The 13239-nt window shown below is 40.7% G+C and overlaps 1 protein-coding gene across 1 annotated transcript in view; it reads left to right on the top strand.

The window, feature by feature from the left end:
- The window catches only part of PDXDC1 (pyridoxal dependent decarboxylase domain containing 1), a 54976-nt gene extending 42116 nt beyond the window's left edge, over positions 1 to 12860 (top strand). The window contains exons 16-23 of the mRNA XM_073362359.1: positions 3 to 108; positions 1207 to 1378; positions 2105 to 2223; positions 5578 to 5699; positions 9177 to 9269; positions 9368 to 9464; positions 10964 to 11068; positions 12141 to 12860. Of these exons, the coding sequence (XP_073218460.1) occupies positions 3 to 108; positions 1207 to 1378; positions 2105 to 2223; positions 5578 to 5699; positions 9177 to 9269; positions 9368 to 9464; positions 10964 to 11068; positions 12141 to 12403 (1077 nt within the window). The 3' untranslated portion in view covers positions 12404 to 12860. The remainder of the gene's footprint in view (positions 1 to 2; positions 109 to 1206; positions 1379 to 2104; positions 2224 to 5577; positions 5700 to 9176; positions 9270 to 9367; positions 9465 to 10963; positions 11069 to 12140) is intronic.
- The last annotated feature ends 379 nt before the right edge of the window (positions 12861 to 13239 follow it).

Consider the following 13239-nt stretch of genomic DNA (forward strand, 5'->3'; position numbering starts at 1 on the left):
AGCTAGGTGAACAGTTGGCACAGTTAGCGCCTGCCAGTGGAGTTGATGTGGTAGAAATAGAAGATGAAGGCACATGTGTACGTTTTAGCCCATTAATGACTTCTGCAGGTAAATGAGTCACTTAATTTAGCCACTTATATAGATATTTCATTCTAAGGTGAAAAAAATAGGAATTTAGTATTTAAAATTGTAAATATCCTCATGTGTAAAACATCTGTATGTTTAAATCTGTTCTCCTTGGGTTTACTTTTTTTCTTATTTTGATATTGAGAGGATGTTTTAACACTACAAAAACAATTTCAATATTCTGTTGTGCCTTGGTAGCCATTACGTTAGAAGTAGCTGAATTTCCAGTAGCTTTGTCATCTTGTATAGCATTATGTCGCACCACATCTGTAAAGCCTTTTAATTTATACTGTCTACATTTACTGGTGAGAACAAGGTATGAAGCTGAGTAGTGTTCCTGTCTAAAACTGTCAGAATACAGAAACATTGGAGATGAAATATCCTTGCCTTTCCCTCTCTCATCTACCTACAGAATGAAGAAAGAATTTGGCCTGCTTATTCAGATGATTAGACACAGGAACTGAGCCCATGTTTAGAATATAATAGACTAATTGGAAGAAGAAAATAGTATCCATTAAAGCTTGGTTATTTTCCTTAGTACTGAAAAGAAAACTTTTTCCCTCTCTCTCATAGAAGAGGGTGTAGGCTCTGATGTTACAGAGAGATGGAGGTAGCTACTGGGAAGAACTTTTATAGAAATTAAACGACAGAACAAGGGATTCCAGTTTAATGAGTAACCTTGGTGATACTGAACTTTGTAATTAAAACTGAAGCTAGCTGATCTTTTTTGTAACCTTTTGTCTGTAGAGGGAGGGATTTCCTGTTGCTAACTACCATTTTTACTTTATAATATCAGAAAATCAATTTCTTGGAATTACAATTAGCTTATTTTTTTCTCCTTAATATTTGGCTCCAGCCATCTGATGTGTTGAGTGTTTTCAGTGAATGGCAAGCTGAAGAAAAACAGCCTTCCACACACAGATTAAGATAATTCAGTAATGTTCAAAAATCGTATTTAGGATTGGCTTGTAAAGAGGGTTATCTATAAATATAGGTAACCATGGCACCCGTCTTACCGCATCTAAAATATGAAAACTCTGTCAATTCAGTAATTCACATGCTAATTCATTAGTTCTTCAGTTTTAGGAACTGAAGTGCAAGATGTAGATCAGTTGGTGGATTGCTTAAAAATGAAGATACCAATATTGACATGCACACTGCAGCTAAGAGAGGAATTTGAGCAAGAAGTGAAAAGAACAGTAGGCTTGTCATATATTGAAGACCTCAGCTGGCCAGGACTGGGTGTTGTAAGGTAAGTGCTAGGTAGTTCCAGATATAACATTGTCTGAGCTTTACTTCAAGAGATACTTGGATAGACCGTACCTTCAGCAGAGAGAATAAGTGCCCTCTTCACTAGTGATCCTTTGGACCAGCAAAATCCAGTTTATGGCACAGCTGCAATTTTCTTAATTGACTTGTGAATAAACTACATTTTCTTACGAGGATGTCTGAATTTTGTGAAATTACTTAGGAGTTTGGAACTTCCTGGAAGCTAAAGACCTGGTTTGCAAAAATAATTGAGTTAACAACTAGAATTTAAGCAGCCTTGTGGATTATTTGTAGTAAACGTTAATGTACCTGTGTACCTTATGTATTTAGCCTACTACTGCAATCGGTTTATCTTTAAACAGTAGTAGAACTTGTTTGTCTCTTTTGGCAAATACAGTGCTGCTCATATATTGGATATCATTATCATTAAGGTTCTTATGTGGTCAGAAAGAGCTGAGCCATTATCAATACAGTACTTCCAGAAAGCTATTTAAGAAATTTTGCTGTATCCAAAAAGGCTTTTCCTTCAACTGCAAACATTACAAAACTTTCTCCAGCTTGGTTGGTTGCTATCACTATTCAAACTTCACCCACTACACAAGTTTACAGGTACATGTAGGTAAATTGTTGAAAGATGTTAGAAGTGCAGATTTGTTCTGTTTGTATTGTAAAATAAAATGGCTTGCTGTCCTCTGGCTTGATTTTAAAGGTATGAGTATAACAGTGATGGGAAGAAGGATGGCAAACAAGAGAAAGAAGCAGAGAAAATTAACACTGGACTTTTGAAAAAATTAAATGAACTGGAATCGGATCTCTCTTTTTCTTTGGGTAATTATCATTGTTGGTAATATCAGTTCTGTAAATAATCAGGTTAATGTTCTCAATTCTTTTTTGCCAAAACTGTTGTTATAAATCTCACTACAAGTCATACATTCATGTATTATTCAAAAGTTCTGTCCGCTTCTACATTAAACAGTAGATGCGTTTCTACATATATTGTCTCTCTGATCATGCTTCCTTCCCCACTGCTCGTTTCAGATGAGAGGCTACTAGACAGCAGTAGTGCTGCTTGTCAGCAACAGCTTCAGCAGAGTGAGCTACATCCTTTGTTCCCACCAAACCTCAAGCATGAGAAGTGTTTTCATCCTAGAAAACACAAATATTATGTTGCTTATGTTGACAAAGTTCTGGCTTGTATTTTGTTTTTGAAGGGGCGGAGGAGAAATGTTTTCATTGTGGCTTAATTGGGAAAATTCAAAAATTTGCTGTTAGTTTAGGAACAGCAAAGAACATTTCTTAATGCAGTGCTGACTGGAGGGCCCCCAAACCTAAGTCTAATTCTGATTGTTACAGAGGTGGCATATGCTAGACAAGAAAAGGCATCCAGTCATAAACACGTTGGACTTAATGATCATTAATACCAGTACTGTATTCTCCACTATAAGTTGGTTGTGCAAGTGAATTACCCAGCACCGGGTATGTTATAATATGTGCCAAATCGGAGGGGTATCTGCCTCAGTATTGTACCTAATGAAGCAGGATCTTATTCTCAAACTGGGCAGCTTACTGCATTCTGTGACTAGGTTCAATGTTTTAGGTGCCTCTGGCCAGCGCTGGCTCTAGGTTTTTTGCCACCCCAAGCAAAAAAAATTTTGGCTGCCCCCCACCCCAGCCCTGGGCTCCCCCCCCTGCTGCCCCAGCCCTGGGCTCTTTTCCCCCCCCCAGTCCGCCCGCTCCTCCCTTGCCTCCAGCTGGTCCGGCGCTGGCAGGGTCGGGGTAAGCAGCGGGGCTCCTGGGGTGCGCCTCAGCCCAGGATCCCTCCAGCCGGGGCTCCCACGTCCAGGACCAGCCGGGAATCGGGAGGCCAAAGCCGGGGGGACCGCCCCAGCAGGGGCTGAGGAGCCAGGGCAGGGCAGCCCCAGAGGGAGCTGCTGGCGGGGAGCAAAGCCCCGGAAAGTGGGACGCAGGCCCCACACAGCAGCACCCGGGCACTGGTCCTCTCTATGGACCCGCTGCTGCTGCTGCTCCTGGCCACCCTGCTGCAGCCCCTGGGCGGCTCGGGCCGCTTCGCACAGCCCCAGCTGCGGTGCTGGAGGGCGGCTGCCCTGCGGCACTTGCAGGTGGCTCCGTGCTCCCCACGGGGCGGACCCCAGCCCGAGTGTCCCGCGCTCCATGTGTTGGAGCCTGCTGGATGGTTGGCCGCGGCCGGCAGCGTAAACCACAACGGCCCCAGGGCACCCCCCATGCTGCTGCTGCTGGACCCCAGTCCCGGGGCCAGCCTTGGCCACCCGCTGAGGCTCTTCCACCTGGACTTTGGTGTCAGCTTCAGGGCCGGGACAGTGTCTACCTGGGTGAGCGCCTGCAGGGCCAACCCCCAAGCAAAAAAAATTAAAAATGGCCCCAATGCTGCCCCTGCAAATGTGCCGCTCTAAGCACCTGCTTGCTTTGCTGGTGCCTAGAGCCGGCCCTGCCTCTGGCTATAATATATAACTAAAATACTCAGTTACACATTGCATGAGTAAATGAATGTATTACAATATGTTTTCATTGTCCTGGAACTGGTAGGAATGTGTTGCATTTTGATACATTAGTGGTTTCCAGTCTTATTGTAACTAATTAATAAAGCCAGACTCCTTTTTAATCTTTAAAAAGCAAATGGCCTAGATGTCATGTGTGAATGTGCTTAACGAAACAGTTGTCTAGAACCCCACGAGAGTGATATAAAATCAGTGAACCACGAGATCCTGCATAAACTTATACAATGGCCTCTGTGCACACATGGAATTTCCAGGTGAACCTTGCCTGGTCCTCTCAGTGCTACTTCTGCTTTAAAAAGACTAGCCACAGAGCATACCCACAGCTGCTGTATTTCAGCTTTCTCTCAAAGGTGAAATGGGAACATTAAAAGCATAGCAAGTGAACACTGTTAGGTGGTTTTGCCATGGGTTAGTAATGATAATAATAGCACTAAGGGCCAAATCTCAAGAGGTGCTAATCAACAGGTGTCTACTCCTATTGATTTTAGTGGGAGTTGAAGATGATCCATACCTTGCAGGAGGTGCTCACCACTTCATAGGATCATGCCCTTAGAGCTTTTAATTTCCTAAGAACTATGTAAATGTTATTCAGTAACTATCCCTATGAGGTGGGTATTTTAATTTCCCTCGTGCTGATGAAGAGACTGAGGTTAAGTGACCACTCCAAGACACGAACTCAGGAATTTCTGTCTTTCAGATCTTTGACAGTTTTAAAACCCGCAATCCTGCAGACCTTAGGCAAAACATTTTTTATTTTTTTTTATCATGCTAATGACGCCTTTGGCTTTATGGAAGCCATGTAACCTGCATACATTTGATGTTATTTTCCCATCTGTAAAATGAGAATTATAATGCCTACTACACAAGTGTTGTAAGGATCAATGGTTATAGACTGCTTTGAAGATGAAAATCAGTAAGTGTTGCTGTTACCTCTACTTAAGGCAATGCTAATATAGCATTACTTTTCTATTAGAGAGTACTAATATTCCATATTCATCTTTAAGAATAAGTTTAAGTGTGTCAGAGTTATCGATCCATTCTGTTGAAAGATGTTCCAGAATAATGTGGCTCTTTAGAAGGTACAATAATATGCTATTTAAGTGTGTATATATACAGTATTAGGCAATTGTAAAAATGCCTCATTAACCCATCTATGTTCAACAGTAGGGGGAAGAAAGGGCCTAGTGGCATCCCTCAGAACACCACAGCTTTTGGAATAGAAAACTCAGCTGCTTAAATGCTCTGTTTTTCACAATCGGTGGTTTCATGCAGCTTTTAATGTTGCTTCTTATTATAAGCACACCGTAATATAAAATATCTACTGTATTACTTCCTGTCTAAACTTAGTTATGTTTTTCCTCTTTGAAAAAGTGCAATGCCAAGTACGTAAGTTTGATTTCAGTGAATTGGGCATATGCAAAGATTACAGTTAAGCACTAAAACAAAAATATGGTTGGATTCCCTGGCACATAAGTGTGAATAGGGTGCCTGTTGTAAGGTTATCTTCCTCTATGAAGCTAAATATTTTTTCTCTTTTTACTAACTACACGATCTATTACATTTTGTAATTTTTAAACCTTGTTAAAGAGGCACTTAGATTTTGCTGCAAAAGTGTAAAAATATGGAATCTCCATTCTGTTCACAGGCCCAGAATTTGGAGGGGAGAAGAACTGTGTGTATATCGGCATGGTAACTGAAGATCTGGATGTGTCTGAGCTGGTAGAAACTATTGCAGCAACAGGCAGAGAAATTGAAGAAAATTCTAGAGTATGTATTGAAATCTTACGTATTTTCAAAATTACAGACTGTTTTAGCGTTAGTTTTCTCCAAACTGGTTTCAGGGCAACTTCGTATTCTTTGATGTGAAAGAAAATTGCACGTATTTAGCTATATAGTGATTTGCATCTACATGGTGAGAGAACTTCACAGTATTATGACTTTCTCATGATACCTTGGTTTAGGTTTACATTTTTGTGTTTATAACGCTTTTGCTAGAATTAGATGCCTTTCTGGTATGGAAATAGGCAAACTGAGTGACTGTACAGTTTCTATAATGGTTTAAGCCATCAGACTTTTTTTTCCGTTTTTGACTGATCTGGGGCAGATCATCAACTGGTGTAAATTGTTCCACTGAATTCAGTGGAACTATGCCAACACACTATCTTGAAAATCTGCCACTTAACGTTTTCCATTCATTTTATTTGTTAAGTCAACAGCTTGAAAACTGGATTTACAATGCCTTTATTGCTAGTAAAAACGTTGGTGCTTATACAGGATTACATGAGGAGCTTTGGTTACTATCCCTAATATCTGGCCTGTTGAAGTTGTCATAACAAAACCTTCAGTAAAAAGGAAAGTGGTGGTTATTTGAACAACACTGCACCCACAGAATAAATCCTTGTTCAAGTGTACTCTGCATATTCCCATTCCTGGGGATGCGCTGATTACGTAGCTGTGCCTGTTGAGTGCTATTGCGCCTCTCCTGTTCCTTCCCTCACTGTTTCTGAACATTGCAGGTGAGACTATAAAAGAAGGTATTTGCTCTCTAGCCACCTCAGTTCCTTCCAACTGCTGCAGCGGCTGGATCAGGAACTGCATTTGGACTCTTAGCCTGAATCCCGTGCTTGGATAGTGCTCATTATGCTTTAGCTTAATGATTTAGCTTAGTTTTCTTGTGTTGGCATTTTAAGGGTTAGGCGTTTTTTTTTAAAGGAAACATTAAATTTTCTAAGTAATTATTAGTTCATCTCTGGTTCCACTATTAGAATCCAATGGTGGTTTTGAGGATCTAGAGACTAGCTATTAAGAGGTGCACCTTTTTCCCTGCATTTGATGCTCATACGAGGTGCCCGTCACGTAGGGACATTGTCCCTCAGGGTGTTCAGTCTGAGGTGCTTTCACCCCAAGACTATGGGAAGAACAGCAGAACAGACTGCAAATGGTCCTGCTGGCAGGAGGCTTTGACAGACAAGCCCTCTAGATATTGTACACATCTGTGATCTGTGAGCAAGCAAATAGACCCTGATACTACTAGAGAGAAGAGGCAGCAGAGACCTCTTGTCATAAATATAAAGGGAAAGGTAACAACCTTTATGTATGCAGTAACATAAAATCCCTCCTGGCCAGAGGTACAGAATCACTCTACCTGTAAGGGGTTAAGGAGCTCAAATAACCTAGTTGGCACCTGCCCAGAAGGACCAACGGGGAAAGAAGATACTTTCAAATCTGGGAGGGAGGTTTTGTTTGTGCTCTCTCTGTTTGTTCCCTCTCTGGACAGAGAGAGAGAGACCAAGCAGGTATGAAAACATACCTGAAATAACACACATAAAATTACAAAAATTGTAAGTAAAGGTAAGAAAATGCATTAGATTATCTTTTGTTTTAACTTGTGAATTTCCCCTATGCTAAGAGGGAGTTTTATTCCTGTTTTTTGTAACTTTGAAGCTGAGCCTAGAGGGGAATCCTCTGTGTTTAAATCTTTTTATTACCCTGTAAAGTTACCTTCCATCCTGATTTTGCAGGTGTGATTCTTTTACTTTTTTCTTGAACTGAAGTTCTTCCTTTAAGAACCTGTTTGATTTTCAGTGCCCTATGGACAAAGGGTCTTGTCGGTACTCACATTATTCTCAAGCCTCCCCAGGAAAGGGGGTGAAAGGGCTTGGAGGATATTTTGAGGAACAAGGGACTCCAAGTGACCGTTTTCCTGAATTTTTGTCTAAATCACTTGGTGGTGGCAGCAATACCGTCCAAGGACAAGGAAAGGATTTGTGCCTTGGGGAAGTTTTTAATCTAAGTTGGTAAAAAGAAGCTTAGGGGGTCTTTCATGCAGGTCCCCACATCTGTACCCCAGAGTTCAGAGTGGGGAGGGAACTCTGACACCTCTGCATAAGATGCCATCTTCAGTTCAGATCTCAAGAAACCTATGGTACCTAAAAAGGATCCTGATCCATTGGATCTGAAACTGAAAGGCAGAAATAACTTGTTGGTGATGGCCTCTGTGAGCAGAGACAATCTGCAGGAGTGACACCTCCCTTGGAACCAGGAACTTTGGTGGGGGAAAAACTCAGGGTGCAAAGAAGGCCTCTGTCAGCAGAGCTTCGGGAGTCAGTGGATGTGTCTAGAACGATCTGTCACAGATCTGGTTGAGCTCCCCAGTTGGACACAGCATACTGCTGTAAGGGGATTCAAACGCTGACTCCCATGTGCGCTTAGCTTGCTGGTGCTGAGCAGATGTTAGGTACTGTCCCAGTCTAACAAAGCAAACAGCTGTCATTGCTGATACACTGGGTTCAATTCTCCATCCTGAACTTCCTCAGTAACTGACCATGACAGTGGTAGCTAAAATCTACCATGTGGATCTCAACTTAGGTCAAATCTGGAAGGAAGCAAGGAGGACTCTGAAAAGAAAAGGAAGGCTTCAGATTCCCACGCTGCTGCGTCTTTGACCTATATTAGACCTGAAAAAACTCAACTCCTTTATCAGGAAGTTCTGATTCTATATCTTTAAACTGGCATCCATAATACCTTCCCTCTCTTTGCAAGGTTGGTTTGCTGTTCTCAGTTTTAAGGCTATTTCAGTCAGATCATTGCACCGCCAATATCTTTGCTTCCTAGTAGAGGAGAATTATTTTCAAATCAGAATCCTTCTCTTCAGCTGTTCCGCTGCCCCCAGAGTTTTTACAAGTGCCTCAGGGAGGTGGTAGCACATTTATGGAGACAAGAGATCCACATATACCTGTACTTGGATGACGGGTAAATCAACGTGTTGCCAGAACAAAATCTATCCAAACTCATATCCTTCACTGATGCTCCCTATTTGAGCTGGGGCTCTCAGAAAGTTCAGGAACAGTGAGAGGAGGAGATAGGTGGAGGTGCAATAGCGCTCCAGCAGGCACCGCAATCGAAAGGTTCAGCCAGCACAGCTGCACCACTGGCATATTCATGAGTATGAATATACAGAAGACACTCAAAGAACTCTGGCTAGAGGTGAGTAGCCTACTTCTAAGCAAGAGAAATACATGCCATTGCAATTAAATGTGTGGCATTCTGACTTCAAGATCCATGTAAAAAAACCCTATTCTCAATCTATAGTTGTCTATTTATAGTATTAAATAAATGGCATTAGTCAACTGCTGACCTAATTTAGAAAAATGCACAAATGTCCCCATTTAAATTTAATCTTCATGTTAGGGACCAAGAAGCCAGTTTAAGTGCCGTAATGCATGCTCTTCCGTTTTTAATTAGCTGCTGGAAAACATGACTGAAGTCGTTAGAAGGGGGATACAGGAAGCACAGGTTCAGCTTCAGAAAGCAAATGAAGAAAGACTTCTTGAAGAGGTAAGAATTCCAAAATAATCTGTTATCTGCATCACATAACTTTGTAACACTTAGATGGCTCATTCACTGGAATCATCTTTTAACGGCATGTTTTACAGGGCCTGCTACGACAGATTCCTGTAGTTGGCTCTGTGCTGAACTGGTTTTCTCCATTTCAAGCATCACCAAAGGGAAGAACATTTGACTTAACAGCAGGTAGGAATAAATACATCTGCAGCAATAGTACATTAGCAATAATTCTGTAAAATGTGGAAACCTTTACAATGTTACACAGATTTCTTGTTAACTGATTTATAAGATGTCCAAATTATGTGATTAAAAAGGCACTCTTAAGATCGAAAGGAACATTGTCCACCCACCCCTTCTCCAACACTGAATAAGAAAATATCTAATGCCACCATCTGTCCAGTTCCCTTTAAACCTCAACACTTACAATTCTCAAGTCAAATTAAAGCGATTTGCTGGAGTTGGCTGTTGTTCCCTCCATTATGTTACAAGAAGGGGCTCTTCAAATCATCTGTGTAAGTTGGAAAATTGGATTTCTGCTTGGACTTCTTGTACAAAAAAACAGCAGGATGGGGAGAACTTAGTGTCCTAAGAGCATTCCTCCAAGTGTGTAATATATACAAGCACAATATATCTACATGTGTATCTGTATGTGTGTGTACATATATATTACGGTGGTACCCAATTGACCTGAATGCTCTAACTAAACTAACTTTTATATTTGAGTTCTTGGTGTCCTCTGGCCTGTCATATTCCCAGCCTTCACTAGTCTGCACAGTAAGACATTAGTAGTCTGGGACCGGCAGGTTAGAACCGAATTGGGACTAGCTATTGACTATGATGGGCATGGTGTGAACATGGCTATGTGGAGGGAATCCATGGCAGTGTAAAAGAGTGAATGGGAAAATTATTCTAGTTGGATTCCACTTGTACCTCATGCAAGTCATTCTGGAGTAAGTACTAGCCTAGTTTTCCCTGAGACTGTAAGTTCTCAGACTGGGGGAGGCTGATAAGGTGGTAGCAGAGGCCTGCAGGCAGCCTTATATTTATATATATGTGTCAGGCCAGCCTTATATTTATTTTTAAGCTAGGAGGGTGGGGGAAGCATGTTCAATGTGTTGCTTCACTTCTCCCACAGTGGTTGAAGCACAGAATGGAAGATTCCTTTGGCAGAAAAAGGCAAGATTTGCCTGAGAAGGATTTATCCTATTTCTGATCAAATGTTCCTTTAAAGTGCTGTGCTCACAGGGACTTAAAATGAAGTTTGAAGCTCAGGATGTATCAAGTTTCCAGTGGTGGAGGAGAAGGAGAATGTTCACTATGTTAGAAGTGGGGGTCAGTCATTTGATTATTTTGAGAATCTGTATGTAATAGTTCATGTCCCTTTCTGTACTTGAAGCATAGTATATTCTGTTCGTGATTAGAATGGCACAGATTCATGGGGAGATGGCAAGTACAGCTTCAGAATTGGGGCTTAGAATCTGAAAGGGAGTCAGGCACCTAAATACCTTTGATGATCTGGGCTTTAATACTTGCTTGGGGACATGCAGGAGAGTGAGTTAAATATAGAGCACCAGAAAAGTTTAAAAAATGTGTACTTAGTTAATGTGTTATCTGGTTCTAATATTATTTAGTGGTGTCAATAAAACTTTGTCTCTTTTCAAGACTTTTTTTTCCCCCATTGGCAGGCTCTCTAGAGTCCACAGAACCCACATATGTATCAAAAGCACAGGGGGCTGGGACCACTCCACCCCCCACTCCAACTCCCAATCGCATTAAACAAAGGCTTCCTGGTAAGTTTCCTCCAATTAATTTTAATAAATGTGCAATTTGATGCTAAAGAACACTCTGCTTTGTTGAAAAAGCTAATTAGTACATAATGGAGTTTTATTGCCTAATCAATGTATGAGATTTGCTTTATCGTCTCCACATTCCTGATCATGTCAAACTAGAGCACTAATCTTGTTTGTAATTGTACCTGTCCTCCTGTTGATTTTAAATGACCAGTGCAGCAGTCAAAAAGACCCAGAATGGAGCACCATTTAAATAATCTTTTCCCACCCTCATTGTGCTCTGAAGGAATAATTCCTGGGACTGCAGGAGAGATATCTATTCTTCTAAACACCAATACTGCCTCTGACCACAGGGCTTTTTCCTCTGGAAAATACTGTAGAACCGTAAGTTCTCTAGTTCGCTCTGAGGGTTACTGAAGTTTGAAAATCATCAAGACGACAAACCAACAACCCCAAAAAAACAAGGAGAATGATTTCATTTATTTTGGCCACTGCAGTTTTTTTGCTGTATTACACAAATGTGGTATTTAGTGGAAGTAATGATATCTTAGCATGAAATTACACAACAACATAAATCTGCTCAGGAGAGGCAAGATGAGCTTTTTTTCCTTTCACTGTGTAAATGAGCTGATTACCCAAGTGTAGGCTGGCAAAGCTATACTGATGGTCTTGTCCTCTTTCCTCGGGTTAGATTTAGGTTTGAATTTAGTTTGGTCTGTCAGCTTCTCTAGTTGGTCATTAATCCTCTGGAAATCCCTTTGGGGCACAGTGATCTGTTTTAGTAACTTACCCATCCAAAACAGTCTTAGCAAGTAATGTGTCCCTTGACTTGCTCTTTTTACTGACTGTCAGTTTTTTCCAGCCAAGCCTTAACTGGGTTACTGTTTACACAAGGGAAAACTACTACTGGTGCAGATTACATCAGTTACATATCTGTGCTTTATGTCTAAATGAACTTAAATGCAGCTATGGCTTTAAAAATAGAGACCAGCTTTTAAAACTGTGGCTTATAGTTTCTATAGATTTATCTGTGCATTTACTGCCTTCTAATGTTATATTCATTTTTCCACAGGTCAAAAGCTTTTTAAAAGATCTTTAAGAAGCTCTGATGGATTTAGTGAGACCAGTTCAGTTAGTCACACTGATGACTTGGAAAAGATTGAGCAACGGTCCCATTCTGTGTCTGCTATACAAGAGCAAGGGCCCGTGGAGACAGAGAAAGCAGAGCAGCAGAATGAGATAGCACAGGTAACAAATGACAAAACTGAAGACCTGCAAAGTGACACATCACAAAATGACTCCACTAAAGTAGAAGAACAAGAAAGTCTAAGATAAAATCCAGATTTTGTGAATTAAGACTTTGTATAATAACCACATTCCCTGTAGGGCAGGGAAGTTTATGATGTATTCAATATGTGAACAGTGCCACACGTTAGTACAGTAACTACTACTGTAATTCACAATTAACAGGGATTTTGCACAAAAGCAAGTTAAAAACAAAGCTTTTTCCCCTACGGGCCAGTTAACTTGTTTTATTGTACACTTATTACAATTGTTTTAATCCTATATACCTTATCTCCAAAGGATACCTGATTTATTTTAATGGCTTATACACATTTGCCCGAAGGAATATTTTTTGGCAAAAGTGACAGTTATTGTATGAATCCAGGTGGCATTATAGTGCTTAAAGAGTTGATCATACATTTGAGTTAAGGTTAAACATGCACCTGGGGATGATATTTGTAAAGTGGTCCTAACTTAAAAATATTCAATAAACCTACCAGTTGCTCACTTTTATATTTTAAATCAATCAGTTTAAATCTTAAAAAAAAAAACCAACCCCACAATTACTCTGTCTGTAGTGCACTTCATCTCATTGCTTTTTTAATCCCTAATGTTCATTAGAAATTCATTGCCCCTTACGAAAAGGTTGTCAAGCAGTTGCGGTGCAATGAGTGACAGGGATGTATATTATGAATATGTAAATACTACTTTGCCATCAACTTTTTTTTTTCCCTGTTGTAGGAATTGGTCCACTCAGTTAAGCTCCTTAACCTTACCGGGCTTGTGTTAACCCTTATAGAAAGTAATAGTGCCTCTGCATGACAGTTGCTTCTTGCCTCTATCACTGGCAAGAAGCACTAATACAGATCTAGCCTCATTTACTGCTG

This window comes from Lepidochelys kempii, chromosome 10 (genome assembly GCF_965140285.1).
Source record: "Lepidochelys kempii isolate rLepKem1 chromosome 10, rLepKem1.hap1, whole genome shotgun sequence".
Lineage (NCBI taxonomy): Eukaryota > Metazoa > Chordata > Testudines > Cheloniidae > Lepidochelys > Lepidochelys kempii.